The sequence below is a fragment of the Chamaea fasciata genome, unplaced genomic scaffold, assembly GCF_029207755.1.
Source record: "Chamaea fasciata isolate MVZ Bird 193981 ecotype frontalis unplaced genomic scaffold, bChaFas1.0.hap1 SCAF_3, whole genome shotgun sequence".
Taxonomy (NCBI): domain Eukaryota; kingdom Metazoa; phylum Chordata; class Aves; order Passeriformes; family Sylviidae; genus Chamaea; species Chamaea fasciata.
The window spans coordinates 33,413,547-33,441,117 of NW_027094088.1; the positions used below are offsets into that span (position 1 = coordinate 33,413,547).

Consider the following 27,571-nt stretch of genomic DNA (forward strand, 5'->3'; position numbering starts at 1 on the left):
CAAATGTAGATATTTGGACCACCCTTCTATATGACAAAGAAACACTCTCTGGGTGCAATTTTTATTACCTTAAAGCAGGCTTCTAAAATATGTCAGATGAATAACAAAGTGTGTTCATTCTTCTCCATTTTATCCATTAAGAAAGTCTAGAGCAACTAACTCAGGTGATGACATTTATCCTGTAGCTGTCTGAGATTTAGTGAAATAAATCATAGCTGTAGATCCCCCTTTCAGATGTAGAACATGTGCTCCACCTTTGCAGTGGTGGTGCATTATATTTCAATAGGTCTAATTTACCAGCAATTCTAGTTACTCTGTATTATTTACTTGTTCTCAGAAACGTTTATTATTCTCTCAGTCTCTGTCATCCGTTAATTTTACTGGCAATGATTTTGCAATTACTTCCACTTCATTCATGAAATGCTGTGTACTGTACAAACAGGGTTATTATGGACACACTTTGGAATTATTTGGTAAGCATTATATATAACTGATTATTATGGTGATTTAATATTTAAGTGTGTTGTCAGAACAACCTTTAGAGTGTATATATAGAGTGTGGATATATATAAATTCCTGTAGTAAGAGAAAATACACCAAAAAAAGCTCAAAGTTTTCATTAGCTTTGAACATCAGAGCCCAACAGAACTTCCTTGAGCCAAATAATGCTCACAGATCAAGTGTTGTTATTAGAGCTTTTCTGTTTTACATCCACTCTGTGATAAAAATCTCAACAAATAATATTACAGGCAGCATTTTCTCTCTTAAAAAGCAGTATAAAAGGATGCTAGGCTGCTTAGCAAGAAAGCATGATAGTTTCTAAAGACAGGTCTGTCAAAATATAATCAATACACAGGGCTAAGCAGCTAAACTACGTCATAGCATCTTGCTACCGGAGACTCCTCAAATGAAAGGCACACATGTTTAATGCATTCTGAAGTAATTTCAGTTAAGTGTAGGTCATTCTGGTTGCTGACCAAAACATTTACCATATTTATTTTTGAACTAGGTCCCTTAGATACTACTACTCATTTTGGAGTCATAACTGCACAGGGGCTACCCTTGTGTCACACAGAGCTCAGGCCCTGGGGATGACTGACCCTTTGCAGGAGTAAGAACCCAGTGCCTACCCCCAGTCAGGATGATAAGCAACAGAACTGAGTTTTGTATATGTAACAGCACTGCCTTTATAAACCTCCCTGTGTCAGGATCTTAGGGCTGACTGCACAATTCCCATCCAAGTTGCATGGGTTACAAGCAGAAATAAAAATTGATTGGACAGATTGGGAAAAGCACAATAACCAGAAGTTCACTATTTATGAACTCATAAAAAACAGAAGTGAGGAAAAACAAAGGAAATTACTTACAGCTTAGCATGAATGAAAGAGGGCCTTATGCCAGATCACCCAAAAATTCTTGTCTCGTTTGTAATTCCATTGTAATTTCCATCATCAGTACAAAAATAAACCCTGGGTGTAGTTCATTTACCTGAGCTAGGATACTGTTCAGCCTAATCCCTAGCAACAGTGAGACTGGTATTTCAGAGATTTAGACATTACACATTAGTTAAGGCAATCTCTAGGTCTCTCTTAGCACACAAACTGTCAGCTACAAGCCAAATCTTCTTTATTCCTTAATTCTGCAACCTGTGGAGATATGGAGTGCCACTGAGTGCTTTAAGTGACTCAGAAGAGATCTGTACGTCCAAAATCCTCAGAATTTTCAGTTATTCACAATATATAATCCAATCCACATTCATAAGTTCACTGAAATATGCACTTAAGTTTAAAGGCATATATAAATCCCTTTTAAGTTATTATCTATGCAAATAACTAAATACTTCACTAAGTAGAAGCATAGTTACTAGTGAAGTTCAATATATGCTTCAGTGATCTGAGGAACTTGTGCCCATTGAATTATTGGTTCTCACTGACTGACATTAATTTAGATACAATTTTTGAATACTAACATCAAAACAATTTAATATCTTAATTCTTGAGATACCACATGATAAAATTGTAGTTATGACAATTCTGGTTTTTTAATGCATACTGAAAGTAAAAAATAGTACTTCCTTCAGCATATGCTTTCTGAATGAATGTGTGTGAAATGCAGTAAGTTGATTGTTTAGAAAAGAACATGAAACATGCTTAAGATCATACATAGTTGATCAATCCACTCTACACCTTAAAATATTTGCTAGATCTCAATTCCTAGACCACTGATAAAAACTGGTTGCCTAACTTGCTAGTATGCTTCTTGACTACTTAACATCAATACTCAAATCCACACTCTCCAGTCTCCAAGTTTTTAAGGTCATGAATAAAGGAGTTTGAATTCATTTTTTACAATTGTAGCTCCTTGAGTGATTACAATACCTGGAGTTTCCTCCTCTAGAATTTTGCCAACATATTTGACTGCTGACTACATTAATATTAGATTAATATAATCGAAGAAGGGGTTTGCAAATACTTCGAAAAGATGATGTATAGTGTTTTAGTAATTCCAAGAACCTCTTTGGAGAGTTATTATTGACTATCCCCTAACACCAATTTAAACAGTAAAGGTTCTTCCAGGGTTTAAGGGAAGCAGCCAGAAACACTCCATAAGGCAAACGAGTGCTTGAATCAGTTTACAATACCTTCCTAGTATTCTGTTGTTCCGATTCAATAATACAAGCAAATTGGTAATTTTCACGAAAATATAGAAAAGAAAGTGAAAAGAACATTCTCTAAAATGTCATAATGTCATGGAAACTATTACAAGACCCTTGAATATTTCTCAGAACCTTTATTTACTGTTTGGATAGCTACCCTGCAGCTGGTTCCTGCTGACTGCCAGTGTTAGAAGTACTTACATGCCTCAGCAATCAATGGTGATGGGCCAAGGTGGCTCAAAGCAAGGAGAGGTAGCCTACATCACAAAATGTGTACTGAAAATTAGACAACTTAAAACAACTATTTATGGGACCTGATGCAACAACATAATTTGGTGATACATAATTTACACTGGATTTCCATTTTCCCAAAACAGTTCACAGTACCAGTGAACTTATATCTCTGTGTCCTGATAAGTACTCTCCTCTAAGTACTTCTCTCATTGCTTGAAAACTGACAAACTATTCTAAAATATTTTTCCCAGTCAGATGGATGAGTGCTGCCCTTCAAAAAACCTACCTCAATACTTTCTTTTTAACATTTCTTTTGCAGGTCAGGGTTTGGGGCAGGGAAGAAGCAGCTCACTTCATAAGGACCCCCATCTTCATTCATCAAATACAGTGTAGCAGCTACAGAACCTCACAGTATCTTTCTCCACTATACAAAATGTCTATAGATTCAAACTACTGTATTATTAGAGAGTAGCAGGAATCACATCTAAATCTCTCAAAGTTCAGAAGGACTTCTTTTTTTGCATGGGAATGATGCAAGCTTTACATAAAGCTATACACTAGAAATACTTTAAGAGTAAAATTTTTGTTGTTGAGATATTGCCAAAGGAAGTGCAGGAGCTTTACTTTCTACCCAACACTAAGACAAAGATTCATACCATAATCAATATGATGCAGCAACATATTTTTCTTAATGATGGTGTTCAGATAAATCTTGGGCAGAAATGTGACACAGTGTTTTACCACAGTGTTGGGGGTTAGGTTTGTTCCTTCTTTCTCTAAAGAATTTTTTCCCCACAAGTTACCAAGGAGACCAAGTGTTGGATACTTGAGAGTACTTAACCGAAACAAAGAGGTGGACAAAGGTGGAACGGGGAGATAACGCAGGTAAAAGACAAAGCTTGAGGCAGCTTCGGGCTTTTCTTTTTCCGGTGTTCGGGGAGGGAGAGAACGGCTGTTGCTGGTTGGAGGAGTTTCACTGTGGCCAAAGGGATCCAGTCCTGGGAAATCTACTATCACTGGTCCGGCCTGAATCCTGAATTTTCTCTGTCACCCGCGGGAGCTGGTCCAGGCCCTGCCTCGCCTTTGGCTTCTTCGGCGCTGCTCCTCTTGCTACAGCGTGACCCTGCACCCCCTGCGCTGCCGGGACACCCTGCCATCCCAGCTACCAGCCCGGGACTTTTCCACTGTTTCAGCTTAGTGCTCTGAGGATCCTGCAGGGACACTGAAACCAAACTGCCCTGGGTTTTGTGAAACAAAGCCCTCAAGGTTCTTGGTACTGTTGTCGTTTGTCATTAATGCTGTAGTTGTTTGGGGAGGGGGGGGAGTTTTTTGTGTTTGTTTGCTTTGTATTACATACTAGTAAAGAACTGCTATTCCTATTTCCCAAATCTTTGCCAAAAAGCCTCTGATTGTAATTTTACCTGGCAGATACCTGTCTTCCCAAACCAAGACACACAGTCCCCACTTCAAATCACTGCTTACGGTATAATCATGGCTTTCATACAACACACTGAGCAACCCCGTGGAAAACAGCAGGACAACCTGCAGTGGGTCAAAAAAATTACACAATCCTCTGCTGTAACTCTCATGGCTGGAGTATGTACAGCCTTCTAAAGCCTGCCATCTTTTACACACAAAAAAGTTTCTCTTCATGTCTTAGAATACAGCCCACAAAGACAAAATTTATAACTACAGCTTTAGTTATTGCATTGTTTGACATTAATTAAATTATGGCAAGAAGCTGATATGGCACATTGCTTATCATAGCAATTTTTCAAGCCAAAGCATTTTGTCTGCAGTTTTACAGTCTCAAAAGTTAAAGGCTTCCTTGTTATTCAAATGAGCTCATTCTTGCTTTAATGCACCTCAGAGAATATTAGTTAAGGATTGGAACTGACTTAGGCACTGAAGAGCATGATTCTGTCTTTCGCAGCCTATGGTGCTTCCTACGGATTCAGCCAGAATCTCAAACTTTGAATTATTATACTGTCAAAAAGCAATTAGGATGAAGCCGTGATACCTGAAGACCCCACCACAGGGTTCTAAATCAGTCAATCAATCTTTGAAAAATAAAATGTGGCTTGCAAAGAGTGTCTAAAAGTTTAGAGGCAGCTGGCAGGAAAGCCATCTCTCAATTTAAATAAAACCAGAGTGAAAGATGCACTTTCACAATGTGGCATGGGAAATAGCAATGTGAGTCTTTCTAGGAAGTTTCATACTGAGATATGCTAAAAAACAACTCATCCTTTTTAATGTTAATTGTATAATGGGCATTTCAGTTTCTAATTTATGGAGAGAGATATGAAATAGGGCTTCACATTACTTAACAAAGGTCACCAAAAAAAAATAGCAGCGAAAGAAAAGAACCCCCATCATGTACTGGATGTGGAACATATTGTTCATGAAATTGGAAAATCTTTAAAATTGTCCTTGAATGTTCTATGTATGTACCTCTGCACGTTCCTATGCATACAACACTGCCTTTCGCATTCAGACCTTGTCCAGTGTAGGTACACGTCCACTCCACCACAAAAAGCCATCACAGTGAAATGGTTCACAGAACATGCTGTTCTTCCAAGAGAGGGAATGGTTTATTTCATAGATTTAATGATGGGTACATTACCAGATTAAAATCAGGACTACTAGATTAAACTTTTCCCAGACTTTTGAAAGCCGTTATTGACCCATATAGGGTAAAACCATGATCATACTTATGGACTCAACGTGCACAAATCTGCTTAACACAACCAGTCATGATTCCTCTCCTCTGATTGGAATTTTCAGAAAACCAGGACAACTGCAATGAAGCTAATCTTTACCAAGCATTTACACCTACTGTATTTGCAGTATTTATTTCTAGTGATTTCCGGGCATTGTATGAACAGTAAGTGATCTCAGAAAAAAATACACTGTAAGAAAGGTAAGGTTTATCAGGACTTTTTTTTTCTTTTTTTTTTTTTCCCCCTAAGAAAAATTAAATAAAAGACAAATTGTGAAGCAGCATAAAGTATATAGTATACCATCAGGATAGCATTAAGAACCAGAAATTTGGAGTATGCAGAAACTATATTCAGAATCTGAAAAGAAAGGTACAGAATACACTGATATGAAGGAAAATCATAAGAACCACAGTTGAAAACATTTATTCAGAATGAAAAAGGTTCCTATGGAGTAGTATTGGGTGATGTCTTCAAGGCAATGTCTTCAACAAGGAATGAGTTCAAGATGACAAAACTGTAGCTGACATTACTTGAAGATGGCATATTGCAAAAAATTTCAGTAGGCTAATAAAATCGTGTTCTCTTTTAAGTAACTCACGAATTTGCTGACAAACAGTAGAATATTTTCCACATTCTTTTCTTCCTCCATGTTGGTGTGATTCCAGATTGTTTGTAGACTTCACTGTTGCTATTATTTACAAAACTGGCAGTATCAGAATCACATCTACACTGTTTTGCAGGTTTTCAGACTGCACAGAGTAAAAACAGTATTTATCCCAAAAGCTGGGTCTAAGAGCAGATAAAACAATAAAATGTAGGGATCAAAATATACAGCATGCCCACAAAGGCTGAATTTATGGTCAGCCCATATAATTTTGCAGTCCTGATTTGGGTTTTTAAAGGTAAATGATTACCTGCTTTACTGTGAGAAAGGATTTATCTTCCATCCTCACTTCCCTCTACTTTAAAATTCACAGCTCATTAAAACATACACTTGGAAAGAAAAAGATCCAAGCTCCAATATCTACTTGATTTGGAACAGGAATCAAGAAGAAAGATACAGTGCGCATCCTGGACTCACCTGAATCTCACCCATTGCCTGAAGGCCTAAGAGAGTTGTGGGGTTCCCTTACCCCATAGGGTCTGCTTAACACCTAGGAAAAAATGTCATTCTGGCTCTGATGTAGATATTATTTTGTCCAAAGAGGATGACCTTCAACAAGAGAGAGTTTTGTATCCAGAAAATCAAAACTCAGTCTAGAAATCTGCAGTTTAAAGTTGCAACATCCTTTCTGGTTTTTTTTTTAAAATGACTTATGGGATCTGAATTGAAACCTATCATTTTTCAATCAAATTATCTAATTAATGGGATTTTAAAAGATTGAACATGCTGCAAAATAGAAAAAAAGTGACTGATAAACAGATCAAGAAAGGGCATTCAAAATCAGGATTATTCCCTACAGTACTACTCTTATTAGAAACTACCTTGACAGGCTGAAACAGAAAAGACCTTACAGAAATCTCAGTGAGAGAGAATTCAGAGATTCAAGCTCAGATAATGCAATGACTGGCTTCAATACATATTTAGGAAAAAAAGTCTCTCCAAAATCATCTCAGGAAAAACGATTTGGAAAATGATTTGTCTCATCTAGGCTTATATTTAAATTACTGCTGTTTTTCTCTGAATATTCTATGTTTATTTTAGATTGCTAATCCAGGGTGAGACTTTTCTTATTTCTGCTTGTCATTTAACAGAGACCGAATAGTGACTGCCATAGGAATGACAACATTAAGAAAATGAAATCCTACCAGTAATAGCTAATTCTAACATTCCCAATGAAGCTTGACATCCAGAAAGGATAGATCCAGAAGTATCCAGGTGCTTAAATGTAGCTGCAACAGCCTAAAAAAGTGATGAGAATGCCCTCTCTTCCCTTGGCAAAAAAAGCATTTCTCCTTAAAACATCTGCCAGAAGATTTAAGTTTCCTATTAGATGGCTGGGTCTGAAAGGAATGAGATTCTGCTCCCTTCACATGAGCAGAAATCCAGACCCCCCAGGAGGATGCCACACTCCCAACTTCTATGTTTGCTTTAAATAATGAACTCGATGGACCAAACTGATACAGGCTGCCCTATTAAGGATCTCCTGAAAAGGCAAAGAATTTACATACATCTTTCAACTCATGACAATTTTTTAGAAGAGCCAGATCTTTTCTATGACCTTGACAACCCAAGTGAGCTTCAGCTGGATGCTGCCAAGTGGTGACCAGGGCACACTAAGGCAATCCCAAAGCAACGGGGATAGGCAAGTTGTCATGGAAAAATGATCACAGTGCATTTGTCACTGTCTTTGGAACTGCACTTCAGTGGAAAAAAATTACAATGTTGAAAGACAGAAGGAGTCTCAGAAGTCATGTAAGAAATGCTAAGAAGCTGAAGACATGATGCCTTTGTTAATGAACAAGAGATCCCAGAAATTAGAAGGGGCTGCCTTGTTTTTTACTGTCATTTTTGGCACTAGAAAAATAAAAGCCCTCTGTCCTTGTCTGTTTGGAAATCCATCCCAAGAGGGTAAGATCCTCTGAAAGAAACAGAAGAGTATTAGTCTGACTGCTGGATTTCAGGAATGAATCCAGGGTTTATGTCACTACCAAACGCCTTGCCAGAGGGAAGAAATAGCCAGCCACCTATGGAGAGAAACGGCATTGTGTCCCCGTGGGCTCCAGTTACTGCCACTGACTTTTGTAGGCACCGGTTGTACTGACACTGGGCCAGAAGAGTAGGTGGGTGAAACATGACTAATCTCTGGCTTGATGTCATCCTGTGTATGCTTTAAAGGCAATTCTAGTGGAAAATTAGTAAAAAAGATGAGGAATGAACAATTTCTACAATTAACTATTACAAACTCTGTATTTTGATAGGAAATGAATTAAACCAAGATGCTGTTGGAACACAATCCTGATAATTTATTCTTTTAAACACACTGTTTGGTACATTGGTACTTAGCAAGTTTTTTAGAATAATGGCTAGAGAAAGAGATGCTCCTAGTTTTTTCTTTGCTTTGATGAAAGGGGTTTATGTTAAGTTAGCTGTATAAAGAAACTTGTTTTCAACAATCATATTTAATCCCTGCTGCCCAGGCTTCATCTTTTGAATTAACTTGTAGGTCTCATCTTTCATATTGTATTTGAGTAACTTAGTAAGAATATAAATGTCTATAAATAAATAAATATTAGGAAAACTGAGATACAAACTTATGGAACTTTACAATCCAGCAATTTTAAAAGGCACTTCTTAATATATAATTTTGTGTTTCCTGTGTCCTAAATATATGATCCCTGGAGTTAGTTTCGTACTAACACCAGTACATCGATCTGTATCCTTTAATTGCATCCTAATTAAAAACAACAGTCAATAATAATACTCTTCATGTAACATTGCCTCTCTAATTTAAGCATATATTCTTAGAAAGTATTGCTGAGAGCAAACAGGAAGATCAAAGGTGAAAATGCTGTATAATGTATCTTTAGCCATATTTAAGTGTCTTTCAGGAAACCTGGTGAGGCAAATCAACCACAGACATTTGCTGTAGCAACTTACTTACATTCAATTTACTTACATTGGATGAAGCTCTAAACTACAGTTGTGTTGTTCCCTCTGCTAGAAAAAGAATGTAAAAACTTCAGGTTCAGGAACTTATTTGGGGGTGGGGTTATAACAGAGCAGGTGGATGTATGTAACAGCAGGCAAAGAATTGCAGGTGGTATTTTTATGTAGAGACTGATAGCTTGTCTGCTGTTCAAGTGATCTGATTTTGAGAGCCCTTGAGTTGGAAACTGGACTTGTGATGTTCTCACAACTCATCTTGTGATGCCAGAATTGAGGCTGCAATATAAGTAAGTACTTTTTGCAAAGCAAAGGAAAAAAAGATTAAAGGAATAACATGCTTACTGGCGTTATGTTGTTATTAACTTTGGCAACTCTCAAACACTGGCCAAATATAAAAATGATTCAGAGTCAAGTCCATTGCTTTTGACCTTGTAATAAATAAAAGCTTTCCAAAAACCAAGCTAGACTGAAATATTAAATCCCGGCTCCAGAAGAGAAAGACGACTCATAACAAAGCCATTCTATAAGCACAAATGTCCCTGAAATCCTTGGCTGAAGATGTACAACATGAAAAATTCTCTGGCTCATGACTGTGGAAAAAAACTGTTCTTCATTTAAAATGTTTGTCATCAATGTAAACCCATCTTTTATTATAATTAATGTAAGGGGCTTTTATGTGCTGGAATAATATGTTGCCAAGAGTTCAGCTTGGCACACATTTCCTGAATTACAGTGGAGATGGATCTTAAAATGGAGCAAAGAATAATGTGTAAAGCTGTCAAAGATACAATGAACTGAAGACAATACAGTAGCTATAACTTAAAGTATTGGCAGACAGGAAGTATGGATGACTATGAGTAACTTTTAGGAAGACATGTTTTTTTCCCCCTTCTTTTAGTTCCTGATTTGTTTTTCTAACTTTGGAAAAAAAAAATCTTGTTTAGATTTTAGTTGGTGCAATTTAATTTGTCAGGAACTGAAATACCAAAAGGTTCACCTCAATCTTATGTTAGCCAGCTTACAGTGGTGTATTTGTACTTTGCAGGCTTCTTCACCAGCTGCTAAAAGACACTGGCCAGGATTATAGTATGTCCTTAGAATTAAAATGCAGCTGACATTGAGGCTCAGGCACCAAAAGTTATTTAAGATCCCCAGCTCAGCTATTGACACTGTTAGCTTCTATGTGTTCTCATCCCTGATAGCAGCTATGCACCTAGAATATTCCATGGCTGTGCTCACAGCTGGAGAGGAAGATAAAGAACTATTAGTGTATAGCAAAGATTCACTTTGAAGTCATTTCACCAGCAGTGACCAGTGAGGAACATTTCCTCCCATTTTGCATGCAGTGCCACTGTGACTGCTCAGCCATGGAACTCTTCCCTTGGTCTGGGGCTGTGCCTCCTCACACTGAGAGCCAGTGTGGATCAGCAGATGCCAAACTTCATAAACTTTGGCTTCAACAGAGGTCCCTGTGGTTGGGCTAAAGCCCCTTTCATGATACTTGAAAATGTAGCCTTTGCCATATTAGAGTCTCAGATCCTGACAATTGTGCAAGGGAACTGTGTATATCCAGGCAGTGTTGTAACTGCACTCTGGTTATCCACGTCAGGTAGTACAGAAATGTAATCATGTCAGTCTTGATTTTGTGCCCATATATATTTCATGGAGCAGCATAATTTATCTCACCAAACTTTATCTATCCAAAGAGAGGGCAATTTGCTTGAAGGCATTCCTTTAACCTCTTTTATCCATTCCAATCTTCATAGATTTCTGCTAAAGACAGTATGAATGAGCTGCTTGTCTTTGCTCTTCATATGAGGGAGGCACAAAGCACACAAACCCCAAACCATTCTGCTTCAAGGAATTATTCTTATTTAAACAAATCCATCACATAAAGCCAAAAGACCTTAAAAAATACAGCATATTTCTTTATTATCCTTTGGTCACTAGAATACTCAGCAGAAGTATTAATTACCTATAAATTATCTTCTCACTGCATTTGTAGAGACTGAACAAACCAGAGCTTCACAGAACATCCACAAAAATGATCCCCAGTACAGATGGTTAGATCTGTTTTCTAGTCAAAAAACCTGTTGCGCTCCAATTGAAATGATAACTACCTACCAATTATGAAAAATAAGGGTTGGATCTTAGAAAACACACAGGTTGCTCTCAAATAAAATTTCCCAAGGTCACTTGCAGTCAGTAACTGACTTGAGAACAGAAACTTGTACCATCTTCCTTTTTCACTCAGGCATTTAACACTAAATGAACAAGCCTTTAAAAAATACAGCAGGAAACATAAATTTCATTGATAATTATCTTGCCAAGTATTTTTATAAATATGAAAAAATAAGGATTCGTGTAACTATGTACAAACAAACATAAGGTTTATGGCCCTTCACATAAACTTGTAACATATTTCCCAAAGGATTTTCAGGATCACTTTTAAAACATTACAAAAGACATAAATAAAAAGCTACAGTGCAAATCACTTGACTTAAAACTTTACTATAAATTGATATGTGCATCTCGGGAGCTTTCCCTAGTATGTGTTCAGCAGCTCACAAGCACACTCAAAGACTGGAGAAACACAAACTCTATTAGTGTTTGTTAAGTGTCTATAAATGTGATTTCAAAAAGGGTTCTAGGTTTTTTGATGAGATGACTGCAACTGAAAAAAAAATTCCCAACACACAAGAACTTAGTTGAATGGAATTCAAGTAAGCATTTCTGGAATTTGCATTTTCACTTGTAAGAAAGATACATGAGATGAATTGCTGCTGACTAAACCATCTTCCTTTCTCCAAAGCAATGTTGTAATATGGGAATTTATTATTGGCTGACTATATTGATTCACAATGAGTCTGCCACTCTTGATGACCCAAAATTACTGCTGTTGCCTATTCCACCTATAACAAAGATTTTGCTTTTTAAAAAATTTCTAAGACGACTCAGAAATTTGTCTCAGTATTAGGTATGTTTCAGCAGGGATGTTTTGAATAATTTTATCAACTTTAAGCATCTAATCTAGAATTCAATTCTGGTTAAACATCCAGAATTTCCAAAAATATTATCTCCTGCTGTACCTGCAGTGTTACATGAGACTCAGCTTACAAGCAGTGACTGAGATAAATGGGAAAAAAACCTCAAAACAAGGTAGTCATGTAAAGATTTTACAAATTCAGTTGTCACATAGAAATGAAACACAAAACTATGAGAACTCCTGCAGATAACATTTAATCACCCTAAACTGAAGCTGAAGACAAAGATGTCTTCTTCACAGACATTAACAGACCAAGGTGCCATGAGGCTTCTAGACCTTCACAGACCTCTCTACATGGTAGCAATCAGACAACTACAGAATCTCAGAATGCATCACAAAGAGGTTTCCAAACATTTCACAGTATCATTCCCAGGGAAATTTTGTGAAAGGGCAAAAAAAAATCATACAGTATGAACACAAATGACAATTCTATTTTCAAAAAGAAAAAAAAAATCATTAATTAATTTTAACCTCTGTATGAGAGTATTGCTTTCATTAATACATGTGCATATCATTTCACTACAGTATTTTTTGATGTTATATGTTCATTCTTAAAATGACATATACACCAGCCTGGGGATATTATTTCCTAAGACATTCCACATGCTGAACGGTCTTTACACCACTTGCCTATCCTTTCACAAACTGTTAAGTGATCCTTGAAGACTCTTTAGCCTGCTTATTTTTCTTAATCATCACTGCATCTGTGAGGATGCCATTAACCCAAAATTAATCCAAGATTTCACGGCACTTGAGTGACCATCTTTAAAAGAAAGACAAAAAGAGTCTTCACTTCACTGCCTCTGAGTAGAATTACAGCAGCTTTTATCACGCACAGGATGCCAACACAGACAGGAAGTAATTTAGCATTATGTCATAAGCCTCAAATTTTCTGTCTTCTCTTTTTTGAACTGCCTACTGATGAACCAAAGCATATGCTACAGTTTAAACTTTGGGGGTTTCTTTTTCTGGGTTTTTTTGTTTTGTTTTGGGTTTTTTGTGTGGTTTTTTGTTTGTTTGTTTGTTTCTTTTTTCTTTTTTCTGCATACCAATTATTTCATGAATCATATTACACTTCTTGGAATTACATTTGCATCAACACCTTTCTTACTATTTCTAATCTTGCAGGAACACATTTAGCTATGGCAGGTGACTCACTCCAAAAAGGCATTTGTGAAAATAAGAACAACTGTACGTGTAACAAAAGAGACTAAGTGCATAAACTGCTATGGACCAGTCTCATTTTGTCTATTCTATTTAATCTCTCATCAGGCTCTGAGACAAATATATTGTGCCAAGGTTGTACAAATATGAAGCAAACCAGAATATAATCAAATCAGGCTAGGCTGAACCCTAGTAAGAGATCATACTGAACAAAAGTTTATCTACTACAACCACTGACCTGCTACTCCAAGAATTTGTGATGTAAGTGAGCATAAAAACTAAAGTCATCCAAGGATATTCACCATTCTCTCCAACAGCTGCTGAACAAGCTTGGTAGTTCTTGAAAATTACTGATGAAGGTATTTGGCAAAATGAATTCAACATTATTTTGAGGATAAGCACAACCTTCCTGTAGTATCAGACAACTGGCTTCAGTTGAAGATCCAAGATTATTCTTTTGAATCAAAAAATGTAACATTTTCTGCTTTTCTTTCGTTCAGAGCTGTCTTTCATAGCAACAAAAAACCACAATGAGGGCAGAGGCAATTTTCTCCCCTATTCTGGCCATTCAATTAGTAGCAAAAGATAAGAATTGCAAAAAGGAAGGAAAGATGCTGATGGGCCTTGGAAAATTCTGTTTCACTGCCAAGAAATTTCTTCTCTCAACCTACCTTCTCTTGATTCTGGCAGAGAAGACAATCACATTCAAAGCAATACTGGCGCAACAGCTGCTTTTGGCGTTCCCTGGTGGGCACCAGTGATTCAACGTAGCTGATGGTGAGCTGTATGCAGTACATTAAAGAAAAAAGAGTTGGTATATTTTACAGAGAAATCCATATTCTGTGTATGTATTAGCAAAGGCAACATTTTTTGGATACAGCATTTTTCCCAGCACAAAAAAAAAAAAAAAATGCTAACAGATTATTTTCTAGAAGAAATTGACTACTTTAACAGATGGTGAAAAAAAGAGAAAAAAAAAATTCCATGGAAAAACACTTTTTCACATTTCAAGATTAATATAGTTTGAAATTATGATTTCCACCCAAAATTATTACTATTTCAACTTTTAATCCTAATTTGGAAGAAAAATAAAAGAAGAAAGGAGAGTAAGAAAATATAGCAAAGAAACTCTGCATAAAATATCTGAATTCCTTGTGTATGAAATTTCATTTTCTGCCTAGCTCCAGAGCTTAAGTGTGTATTTACCACTACTGTTATACAATATCCAATGATCTCCAAAATTTTTTTCTCAGGGAAGTTCCTACTTTCTTGCAAATATATGTTTGAGCCTGAGGACGATTCCTCTTATGCCATACCCATTTTCAATATGTCTGTGATGTTCCCCTTGTGACCAAAGAAGCAAAAAAGCATTGCAGTTTTAAGTTATTGAAACTATTGAGAAGAAGATTTATTAAGATGATGAAAGAAAATTTGTGCCTACACTTGTGCCATTTTCAACTTCTTACACTGTACAGAGTGAATTCCAATGAACCACAGAGAAGTCTGTAGTTTGTTCACTTTGACGCCTGCCAGAAAGAATTTTACAGGACTAACCATTTGTAGAGTTCTTGAAATGTTTAAAGTGTTGCACAGGCACAAACTAATGATAAGGAAAAGAATAAAACAAAAAACTCAGCTCAGTTCAGACCAGCATACAGTCACACATGCTATTGAGTGATTACACTATATACCCAACACACTTTGAAACACTCCAGAGAGGTCAGAGCTGAAAAAATCAGGTCACATTATTTCATCCTGAGCCTAGACACTTCAACTAATTGGGAGAATTTTCACATGGTTTTCAGTTAAATCATGAGAGTCCATCCAAAGAAATTACAGGAAAACCTGAGCAATTTTAGTAATGACCATAAAATCCATTGTCAGAACCTGCATTTTGCAAATTAGTGAGCATTCTAATTGAATGAGCAATTAGCAAGCAACTAAAACAATGCCTGCATTTTTTAAATTTATTATTACAGTGTAATTTGATTACATATTGAAGGAGGACTGTTTTAAAAGAAGTCTAGTGAGATGGCAAAGTCAAGTATTCAAAATAAATATGGCCTCATAATTGAAGATTAATTGTATAATTAATCAAAGACAAATTAAAATTCCACAATTAATCAAAAGTTAGAAAGTGTGAGAACTTTGTTAGGTTTAAAATTCTATATAATGTTGTTCTGTCCCAGTTTGTGCATGTCTGAGCCAGTTTCACCACTACTGGCTTACAGCAGAACAGTCTGTACTAACATTTTACATGGGAGCCATAGGCTTCCCTCTGATCTTTCTGCAGTGAATAGATGGAAATTGTGCTGCTTAATTATTTTCCATCCTTTTCTTCCATGCTTTGTCTCTTCTGCTCCATTATCTCAGATGCACCTCTTATTCTTACTGTTCTCTACCCCTCAACATGAATATCATTTTCCTGTCTTATTCTCAATACCTGCTTGTTTAAACCTTTTTTTCATAAATTCTAGCTCCTCATATAGCCACGCTTGGTACAATGGGACAATTTCATCCTTGTGCCAGCCACAGATCAGTCCTTCAGCCTTATCTCACACCTTTCCCCACTGTGTTCACTTGCTTTCCCAAGTTTACAGTCTTTGTTGCCCTACTCTGATTTTTCAAACATCTTCAGTGACCCCAACAACTTTGTCCTCACTTCTTTCCCCAGCCGGTCCTAATTTGCATCCTCCTTGGTGTGGTAAGAGAAATCTGTCTCCCTTCCTTCCCACAAAGCATTTTCTTTCCAAACTGCAGTCCTAACCTCATCCTTCAGACATTCCAAACCAAATTTCCCTCTCCCATCAAAAGCCTCCTGATCTTTATGTTTCCTTGCAACTCACAAGTGTTTTCTGTCAAAATGGTTCCACACACTGGTTGTTCCCGGTCTCTTGTCCTCTGCATAAACATCTCTGGTTTTGACTCATGTCTGGGCTTTAGTTCCAGGTGGCATCCAGCAGTAAAAAGAGTTAAACAAGTTCAGACACAGTGCAAGACAGTAGGACTCTTCTGGGAAAAACAATCCTTGTGAGATTAGTCTATTCTTTGCCAAAATATTTAAGACAATGGTTTAAACCCTGTCATTACTACTGAAACCATCATCAGGCAGAGTTCAGTTATAATACTACAAAACAAACACAGAGCCAACATCAAATATACCTTACCTATCCAGCCTACAGGCTTTATACCTTTCTCTCTTTATATTTTTTGGCTTCCTGCCCCCTTCCCCCCCCCCACTTTTCTCATATATGTTGCAGAAACCTTGGGGGTAGGAAGAAGTTTCAAAAAAGACATTTCTTTTTTGAAATTAAAGAGGTTATCAAACAGTTTTGGATATGAACAGCCACATAACAACATGCTCTGGCTTAAAACATGTGACTGGACAGAAAGAAGAAAAGAGGTTTCATCACATCTATCTCTCCTTTTAACATTTTAACAACCTGGGGTCTCTCTTGATCATGTTCAAATTCCCAGCCCTGCCAGCAGAAATCCATAACTGAAAAAATGTTTGTAGCTGGAAGACTGAGTGGCAAAATAAAATTAGAATATTTAGAAACATGATCAACCTAACAGTGACTAAGCCTATACTAATCACTTAATTGTTTAAACACAAGATTTCTGTATTCAAGTCTCTCTCCTACCTCTGCTTTAATTTTGGATCACTTCATTAGATGCAAAGCTCATTTAACTTGTACATACTTAGAAAATATGCCCATTTATCAAAGGTTGTCTTAGTGGTATTTGCATGTGGGATGTATGCTACTAATTAAAACATTACTTCAACTGACCAGAGCTTGCCTCTTTATTGCATCGTTTATAAAGAATGCAGTAAATCTTTTCCCCCCTGAACTGGAGAATATATATTAAAAAAACATTTATGAAGGCAAGGAGTTATTTAACAGCCATGAGACTTATTGACTCTTAAGACTTTCCCCTTAGAAATACATCACTGTCTGAGCCCTGCTACTTGCTCTGACATAGAAATTCTTAAAACATGGATATGGTGGTTAGTTTCCCATGTTCTTTGTCTGCCAACTGAGGTCAACACGACTTTCCAGTACTGCCATGACACAGTGGACTTAAATACTTAAATTTATGTGGGGTTTTGTTGTTGTTTTGGGGATTTTTTTTTTGTAACAGAATAAAAGCCACAAAATTTCTAGACAGAAATTCTGTAAAAATTTAAAATTAAGTATTTCGATGCAAACAGCAGGGAGAACAAAAGGGAATCTTCTTGGTTTTGCAATCATGGGTCTCAGAATCTTAGGGAGGGTTGTGCACAGAAATCTGTTCCTGAGACAGAGTTATAGAAGTGTTTAAAAGTCTTCATGCTTTCTGTTTGGGCATATAAGATCAAAATGCCTTCTAATTCAAGGTAAAATTTGTTTCCAAAAACTTCCATGGGACAAAATGTAAAGATACAAAACTTCTCACAGAATTACAGTAACAGAAACATTATATAACTTGGTTGAAATCTATAATCAAAATAGATTTATTTTCTCATCATTTGAAATTGTTATTTGTTTTCAGTATTAATTTTTAAAAACTGTTCCTTTGTAAGGTACAGTCAGTTATGTGATATTCTGAAGAAAGATATAAATTTGCTCTAACTGAACTCTGAAGGTGGTGAGAATCAAAGCACCCATTTTGGAGCTGAACTGCACCTCACCTAATCCATTCTGTCTCCCAGCAAGACTAATTAATTTGGAGCCATAAAATTTCTGATTGGAGACGAGGCAAAATCATCTCATGTCTGCCTGCAAAACACTAGGTAGACTCAGCAACCAACAAAAAGTCATTTGAAGTTATAACACACATCTTGATGCTGTTTGAAGTGGTTACTTAAGGGTAGGGAAATGATGAAGACCTCTTCAGAGTAAGCTGCTTGTCTTTCTGACAAAACTAGCTGATAGGCTGCCTTATCAGTAAAGGAGCCCTTGTGATCTCTAGATGAATAATTTTTGCTTTTTTTATAATCCTTTTCTATATCTCACCTTTCTTTGCAACACTAAAATTTCATTTTTGCAAAGACCCACAAGTAAAGGAAATCTTTGTATACTGAAAAATTAATGTCACCTGAAGTCACAAAACCTGTAATAGTCAGCATTACAGAGGAGTTGTGGAAGCTCCATCCCTAGTAGAATTCAAGGCTGGGTTGGATGGAGCTCTGAGCAACCTGGTCTAGTGAAAGGTGTCTCTGCCCACACCAGGGGACAAGATGATCTCTGAGGGCCCTTCCAACTCGAAACATTCTGCAGTTCTGTAATTCTCTTAAAGAGCAAGAAGTTGTTATAATTAGTTCAGAGATGCTGGAAGCAAAGTTCAGAATGCTGAGATGACCACAACAGCCAGTCATCTCAGCTTCCCATGTGTCTGTTTTCCCTGAAATTATAGGTTGTCAACAACTCCTTGATATGAGTAAAGTGCTCATGAAGTGTGCTCTGACAGAAAGCACTACAAATGTGCAAAAATATGTTCCTGTATGGATGGAAAAGCCATAGTCCTCTTCTTCCAATCTGAGCTTACTTGCTACTTACCTTCTTATTTCTGATAAATCTTAGTGCTTATTTTCTACTATTTATTTTATAGAGGATCTCATTCTGTCTGCATCTAGTGTAAATTTGAACAGGATAAGACAAAATTTCTAGTGATTATAGTTTTCTTGTTGCCTCGTGACTTGAATTAATGTTCATCTTACCACCTCAGAGAACCCAATTCATTCAGAAAACCCAATCAGTTTCCTCCTTAACACGTATCTTCTCTCCCATTAGCTCAGATCATGACATCAGTAATACAAGTTAAAACTCAGCTCACGACAGATGATACAGTTTCACGTACACATGTCTGTAAATTCAATACCTGGCTATTACCAAAACTGAGCTCACCCTGTTGCAGGCAAGCAGTAAGGTAGTGTGGAAAGCTGCACCAAAGTCATCATGCAGAACACAAAATTAAAAGTGTAGAAGTTGCTTATAAGGAAAAGTAAATAGGTACTGACAATAATATTGATCTCCTGACTTGTACATACCCCCCAAAATTTTTATTTTCCTTCTTCCTATAACAGATCTAACAGTACTGACTTTGTAGCTTTAGTTTGTCTCTAAAGCCCATTTTCTTCCTGGTAAGGCATCAAAATCTACTGTATTTTTAAATAGCAACCCATCTTAGTGAACTGGGAAGCCAAGATGAAAGTTATGGGTTATGGATAAAATAGAAGGAAGGTGTCTATAATAACACTTAAACAAGAATGCTGGACTGAAAGATGTCTACAGTTAACAGCTCCACAAACATATATTGCATCCTGAAAGATTTCTCTTGGCAAAAAGGTAAATACGTAAAACCATTTCTGTTGGTTCTTAACAATGTTTTGCTGAAAAAAATATTCTATCATTTACTTACTTTGATGCCCTACTATCTTGGAGGAAGAATACATTAAAAAATAAGAAACATCATAGGGAGGTAAATAAATACTATGTCTAAATCAAAATATGTATGGTCTTCATATTCCCAGAGTTTTAAGAACAAGTGTGAACCATATTTACATTAGGTTATGATTTTGAAATGACCAACAGCTAGGACTCTGTAGGTCATTTGTGCATCTGAAGTTACATATATGTGCACATTTCTTTTCAGGTCTTATTAAGCAAATTCAGTACTGCATTGCTGCAAAACACATTTATTTTCATTTCTAGCCACAAATGCTTATTTTCCAATTAATACAAGTGCTGTTGTAAAAATAAAGTAGAGAATACCTTAGATCAAATTAGAAATCTCTTGAAAGGGGTATTTTGAAATCTTTCCTAGTGAAAGGGACAAGAGAACAAACCTGGTTTTGCTGCTTTCACTGTCAATGAGAGGTTTACTACAACTGCATGGTTGCCTCCTGACAAATGTTATTGTTGCAATGACTTAGGGAACACTGCATTCCACTCAGAAATATTGTAAGTGTTCCCATCAAGGCAAAGACACTCAAATACAAACAAAATGAAGTGCCTAGAGGAGGAAAGGAGGAACAGGAATTTATCAAGACTGCTAGTGATTTATGAGAAGTAATGATTATGGGGCTCAGGCAGTGTGAAGAGATGATTCTATTTATCATTTTCCCCCTGATAGCTATGTGCTAGAAAGTGGCACCAATATATCATCAAAATATTAAGCTGGTGGCCCAGCAGTCTGGAATTTATTTAGGGAAATGTCATTGTTGCAGGTGTCTGTGATGGAAGGGAGGACAAGTTAATTACCTCTTCACCAGTCTGGATCTCTCGGACAGAGTGAAGTAAAAGCTGGTATCCTTCAAAAACGATCACACAGTTTGGGTCACAGCTGTGGTTCAGTAAAGACATGCTGTGAGGGGTGTCAGAGGAGGAAAAAAAGAAAAAAGAAAACTTAACAGAGGAGTCTCCACTGCCATTTCCCTTTAATCATTTGAAAGTAGCTAACGTGATTACATCTGAAGTACCAAGCAATTAAGTCACGAAACAAATAAATTCCCTGTTAAATCAGCTGCTCTTGGTTAGGGTAGGAAAATTAACGCTTGGAAGATTTATATTCATTGGTAATAGGAGCCATGCTGGGATCTCTTCGTGTGTTTCTGGCTTTTGTGTATTCAGGGCAGGAGGAAGGCAATGGCCTCCCAGTGCCTCCCCGAGACCCCTGATTCAGGGGACAGGGCAAGTGGAGGACAAGGTAGCCTGGACAGTTCAGAGCAGGAGGGACTGAGTAATATTTCTGCTGCTTCGGCTCAGTTTCAGGGCACTAACCTTATGGATTACCTGATTGTCATTCCAAGCACAGCTCAAAGGGGCCAACAATCAACCTGTATTTCATATCGGGAGAAAATGGAGTACACTATGGCCCAAAGCCAAAGAAGTCAGTGTATAGAGTTGAAAGAAGAAACATGGCCATTGCCTCTGTTTTATGAATATTTTGGCCCAGCCTCTGTTCTTGTGGCTTGGGACAGCTGGGGCAGCACAGCTCATTAGGGAGCTTCTGTCACCCCCAAGAGACACAAACACACCCTTCCCTCTCTCTGAAGGAGGCTGCTAATAACATCTGCTACGTACTTTTGAATCACAAGTTTCCTTAGCTGAAAAACAACTGACTTTGCCAGGCAAACATTTCTGCCGCAGCAGAAGTGGGGTTGATGGTTCTTTCCCTATGGGAATGACCCACTGAAAGAATAATTCTGGCATTATCAGCCTGGAAGAAGAATTTTTGGCTTATCCAGTTCCCAGCTGCATTGCTGTTTCTCCCTGTCCTTGTCTGATTCAGCAACTCAAAATCCCAACTGTTGTTGGTAAAATAGAAGGTGTTGCCAGGGTCAGAGCCCTTCACCAAACCTATTTTATTTAGTTTTTTGACTCTTAAATGAGGTATCAACAGGGGCCTGACTATTTTGGTATCCCTTCTGGCCTAATAAAATATCTGTGGTTAATCTCCTCAAGAACTCACTGGGAAAGTATCCATTACACTTATTGTGAGATCACTGGGCACACGCTCAAAGTTGTGATGCACAGCAGGACCATAGGATTTTACTTATTTTAAAATATATTGTGTTGCTGAAGTTATCAAGCCATACAACATACAACCTCTTAATAAGGCTTAATAAAGAACTTTTGAATAAATTTCATCTCATGGAGACACTTGAAGGTTTGATGACAATTTCCTCTGGAAGCATATTAATTCATCTGGAAGGACGTTTGCCCAAGACTTGTAAACCACAGATTTTAAGTTCTCAATTTTCTCAGCTTTTTTGCTATAAGAAAATTCAAACTGCTCTGAAGTGACCTGGGAAAGTGCCTCTTGCATCCCTTGGCAGTGCATTATCATTGAACATAGACCAATACTTTCTTCCCAGTTGAGAGGTTTTTTTCAACCAAAGCCAAACATTTCCCAAATAATAATGCTCCAAAAAATATTTTATTTTTCTCAAGTATTATTTTAATTCCATTATGAAATCAAATTACTGTTTTGCACTTTTCATGACACTAACTCCCATGTTCTCCTAACCACCTTTTCCTCATCTTTACTGCAAGGCAGACCTCAAGATATTAAGTTTCCTTAGTCAAATCTTACATATGACATTAGAATGATAAGAAACAACAGTGAAATGCCCACTGAGGTACTGACAAACATAATTCAACCATGCATCAACAAAAGAATTAGATGGTAAAACATACTTTTAAACTACATACGAATTTTCCATATTTATGATTACAGTTTATTAATTCTATGAAGATAAAACCTTCATTGGGACATACTTCTTACCTAATACAAATAAGAAACAATAATAAGAAATTCAAATATAAATATCTATCTCATAAGGGACTTATCTTTTCACCTTAGTGGTTTCTTTGTTATGGTAATTTACTTATAAATAGATCAATCTTTTTCTTTCAGTTACTAATTCTGAAGACTCTCAGCTGCAAAATATCTGTATTCTAAAGCATCACTGAACAGGTTTCCCTTAAATAGTCCCAGCTGCAGATTCTTGACATCAGCATTTATTCTCACTAAGAAAAGACTATCACCTCCATAAAAATAAAATATAAAGATGTAAACTATTCAAACTTTTTAAATGCTGTAATCAGAACTATTAAGAATGTCTTCAACTAGATCTTTTTTCCCCCCCCCTCCTTTAATTTATTTCCATTTCCCAGTTTCTCATTTAGACATGTTACCTGCTGCTTTGATGGGCCTTCCAGCTACCCTGGAAAAAAGGAGAAAAAAACTGCATGGATTTTGCCTGTGAATGAAACAGTGTCCACAGTACCTGGGATACAGGCCAACACCAACATCCTGCATCTCTCCATTACTGATGGTGAAACAGTTACAGGTCACCTGTAAAAACAAATGAAAAGTCCAGGATTACCAGAATCATTTGGAAACCCCATACTTAAGTGAAAAAAACCTTCCAAAATAAAATGAAGGGGCAAATGGTAATTAGATGGGAAACATTCAAGCCCAACACTGGTGCTCTTTCATTTTAGAGCAATCACATCTGGGACACACTCTCCTGTAAAACTGCTGTCAATTAAAAGCAGAAATATTAGTATCCTGAAAAAACGTGGGGTTAAACACATGCAGGGGCCCTACTTTCCTGTCCAGAAAAGAAAAAAAAGCCACCCTACACAGAGCCTGAGAAGCTCAGCACAGAAACAACCTAACGGATGACAGTGACTACTGATGAAAAGAGTGGCTGTTTCCATGTGGGGACTCAGCTGATGCCAGGCTGTCACAGCATCTTTTGATGGGCAGCAGTGGAACAGAAAGAATGTATATGGGACTGTTTTGAAGTAAATAGCAGCCTCAGTTCTGGCAACCTGATGTGGGCACAAATAAATGCAAAGATTGGGCAATAATGTATCTTTCACATCATGGGTATTTTGGTTTGCACGTAGAAGATGTGACAACAAAACATGTTTAAATCGCCATCCAAGAGAAATACAATCTTTTTGTTAATTTCAAATATTCAGATGGTAAATGTATTCTTCCTTCACACAATCACACAAAATTAAAGTGGTTTTAGAAAAGGATGGGGAGGAATGGAAGGTTCCTAGTAAGAATTAGTCCCATCCCAAATTATCAGACTGAGCTTTTTTGGTGTTCAAGATACATGAACACTTAGTGAATTACTAACAAGTACAACTTTCATGTGCTTAAACAAAAAAACAGAACTCAATTGTGTATATAATTTTTAAGTATTTTATTTTTGGGAAAGAGCTGGTTTTGTTTTGGTTTTTTTTACATTTATTTTTCAGATATGTTGGTCAGTTATCAATGAGGTATTCATATCTTCTTTAGAAAAAAACTTCAGGCTACTGCATATATAAGGAAAGTACCAGGTCTATTCTGCATAGCATTGGATTATTAATATCATTAATTCTCATTAAAACGGAAAATGAGTTAAGAATAGGATTTGGCAGACATGGAAATGAGATTTGAAAGTTGCAGTTTTGTCCACAGAGTAATTGTCCAGAACAGTAAATGCGCATCTATGTTTTAAAGAGGTATGCTGAACAATTTAAATTAATGGTATAACTTATCCTATAAATTGACAAATTATTATTTATGAGAGCATTAACCATAAGGTGAAAATGAAATCCTCTTTCAAAATTTCTCATAAATTCTGACAGCAACATTAATTTAAATAAATGTACATGCAGTAGGGCATGTGTTTTTGTAAACCATTAAACAATACTTTGATCAGTCTATTATTTTTGTAACCCATTCAAATGTTCCCTATCAATTACCAAAATCATACATCTTAATTAGTTCTTTCCTGCTGACATTGGGTATAAAGTGTCAGACAACTTCTGAGCAAAGATTAGTCCATTTCAAGTGGCAATTATCCTGGTTCTAAAAATATTGACTTGATTTTGGTATTTATTGAAAAAATAATGCCTTCCAGGTAAAATAGAAAGAAAGCCAGCTTTTGTGAGCCTTAGCTCTCTCTAACAGATCATGAAGTAGCAAAGGTCAAGCATCTCCCAGAAACAAATGAACTCCTCTCTCTTGCAAATCTCTTATTATTACCATAACATATTTATACTAACAATATTGAATTTTGATCACTGTAGAGCTATAGAGACTGTTTCATCATTTTCTATTAAAGTTATTTATTACATTATGTGAAAAGTTTTACACATAGAAGTCACAGTAGTTTTACTTCTTCCTTTTTGAAACTTGCATCAGTTTTTGATACCAGGATACATGCAAAGAAAAATTTGAGATGAATGAATATGCTGAGATTCAGACATGAAGAGCTATTTTTAATAATAGTTCACTGTGAGGCACTTTTTAACCTCTCTTAGATATTTTCACAGTATACATGTCCATCTCAATATCCAGTGAGGTAGTGAAATGCCATCTAGTTTCTAATTATTTACAGTTTCAAATATAATACCGGGAATCCAAAGTATACAGCACCAAATCAAAAAATGTATTTAATACACAAATACAGGCAGAAGCCTAACTGGTCCCATGAATTCTGAGCTATATGGTTCAGTGCACATTCCTGCCAGAGGCATAGGAAGTTTCAGGTGCTCTGAGGTTTGTCTAACCCCTCAGAAGACAATCTTTTCCCCCTTTTAAACTCAGGAATGGAAAAAACCAACAGCGATACACATATAATGTGTACCACAGATAGTAACCTTAGCCATGGCTGCTTTCTCTGTTCAGCAAGTAGAGAGAGCGAGGAACTGAGATTAGGGTGGAGAGAGGAGGAAGATCTCACCATTCACAGTGTGAGAAATTCTGATGTAATGACAATCCTTCGTAGACAGTTAGCAGTCTACAATGATATATGAAATACTCATTGTCTGTCACAATACGGTTGGTTTTTGTTCTCTTTTAGATTTGTTACAAAGTTTCTAAAAACCTACCGGACCACCTCTACATTTCTATTTGCATAAACTTTTAAGATGTTTTAAGTCTGAATTAAAGAGCTGTTCTGCCAAGGGGAGCTATGAGATTTCAAAACAAAAGTCAATGTTTTAGACCACAACTTTCAAGGAACAAAATGAAGACAGTCTTTTTTTAGAGAACACCTAAAGAAAAATCAGTTTTCCAAGCTTCCCAAAATTCACAGATGTAGCTCAAATAACAGCCAAATTTGGAGTATCCAACATTTCTGCAGGAGAGCATGATTATGCTGCTTGTTCCTGAGGCAACTGTTTACAGATCAAAGCCTACTGGGACTGGAAATTAAGTAACTCCGTTTCTAGAGGAAAAAAAACCCAAACACATAAAACCAAGGCAAAACAAACATTTTCTCATGCATCACAGCATTTCTTTCAAGTTTCATGGCTATCTTGCGCTATCTTTTTCTATGCCTTAACTGACCCACCTTATTCCTTATTCTACAACCAGGTTGTGATTCTATGTGATCACACATTTAAAAATAAGAAAAACAAACAATTCTCAGCAACTGAGTGCTTCAATAACGGCGTTCTTCCATACAAAGGTATGCCCCTTGTCATCTTAATTCCTGCAGAATCATTTATCTCAGTAATTTAATTTGTGCTTGTCCCTTCTGAATCCTTTAAAAATTCCTCTCTTTCCAGCTACAAAGCATATCCACATGTAGAAATAGAACTAAGTACTCACAGAGTTTGTTATACCCACAAATAAAGAAAATTGCCACATAGTTCAGAACTTCAAAGTGCAAACACAAATTCCTTACTATTTCTAAAATTCTGAAAAAACACATGTCCCAGTATGAGAACCAAGGAAAAATGCTCAGGGGGGAGTCACAAACTTCTCAAGCTTCCAAAATGCAAAACTTCGAAATATTCTACAGCTGTGAAGGTTTATCTTCATAGTCTGTTTGGCCATAGATCTCTAGTCTATAAACTAACAGTTTATAGAATCACTTCAGAGCGAGTTGGCTCCATGGCAATAAAACCTGCAAGTTTATTTAAAAGGATTTTGAAATTTGAAACAATCAATAATGTTATATAAACTGATAGAATGAAATAAAAAGATGTGTTCTTTTGAGGCTGCACATATTTTAGAGAAGTACTCTGTACCCAGTAAGGTAACACAAGTAGATGACATAGTTTCTCCTTGACTGGTAAACACACCATGAGTAAACCAACTTTACTGACTGGCCAGTACTCTCAGGCATACCTTATCACCAAACAAAAATTATTGCAACCCATTAAATCTGATTTCCTCTCTGAGTGACTAATAAAACTTCTGTAAATTTACCCTGTAAAGTGGTCACTGTTTTCAAGATATCTAAAGCTACTGTCTGAGCAATCTCTGTCAGTGCCAGAATCACAGTCTAGTGGACAGTCATGATTTATTTTGGTGTTTGCATTTGATGGAGGATGGAGGCCTCAGCTTTGCAACACAATGAATTGAATTTGCTCTCAGTTCAGACCTCATTCCTACAGCTTTATACTGAGGATTTGTCTTTGGGTTAAATAAAGCAGAGTTAGACTGGATGGCAGGACATTCCAGATATGGAATTTCAGACACTCAGACAATGGAACACATCAGTAAGGGTCTAAGGGAAAGAAAACAAATCATTATTGGCTAACACTTGCTTCACTGATCAAATTACAAATACCAGGGCTAATAAGCAATCATTTTGTATTTACATGTTCCTGTTACTGCAACACAGTGAGGCAGCT

General features: G+C 36.7%; 1 protein-coding gene across 6 annotated transcripts in view; it reads right to left on the reverse strand.

Moving 5' to 3' along the window:
- The window catches only part of SMYD3 (SET and MYND domain containing 3), a 382,460-nt gene that overhangs the window by 55,055 nt on the left and 299,834 nt on the right, over nt 1-27,571 (reverse strand). For 4 of the 6 annotated variants that reach the window (XM_066178534.1, XM_066178539.1, XM_066178537.1 and 1 more), the window contains 4 exons: nt 23,229-23,273; nt 23,114-23,142; nt 20,675-20,777; nt 14,102-14,212 (listed from right to left, as the gene is read on the reverse strand). In XM_066178534.1, the coding sequence (XP_066034631.1) occupies nt 14,102-14,212; nt 20,675-20,777; nt 23,114-23,142; nt 23,229-23,273 (288 nt within the window). Of the gene's footprint in view, nt 1-14,101; nt 14,213-20,674; nt 20,778-23,113; nt 23,143-23,205; nt 23,274-27,571 lie in introns of all 6 variants that reach the window. The other 2 variants (XM_066178533.1, XM_066178538.1) reach the window with 1 other exon arrangement.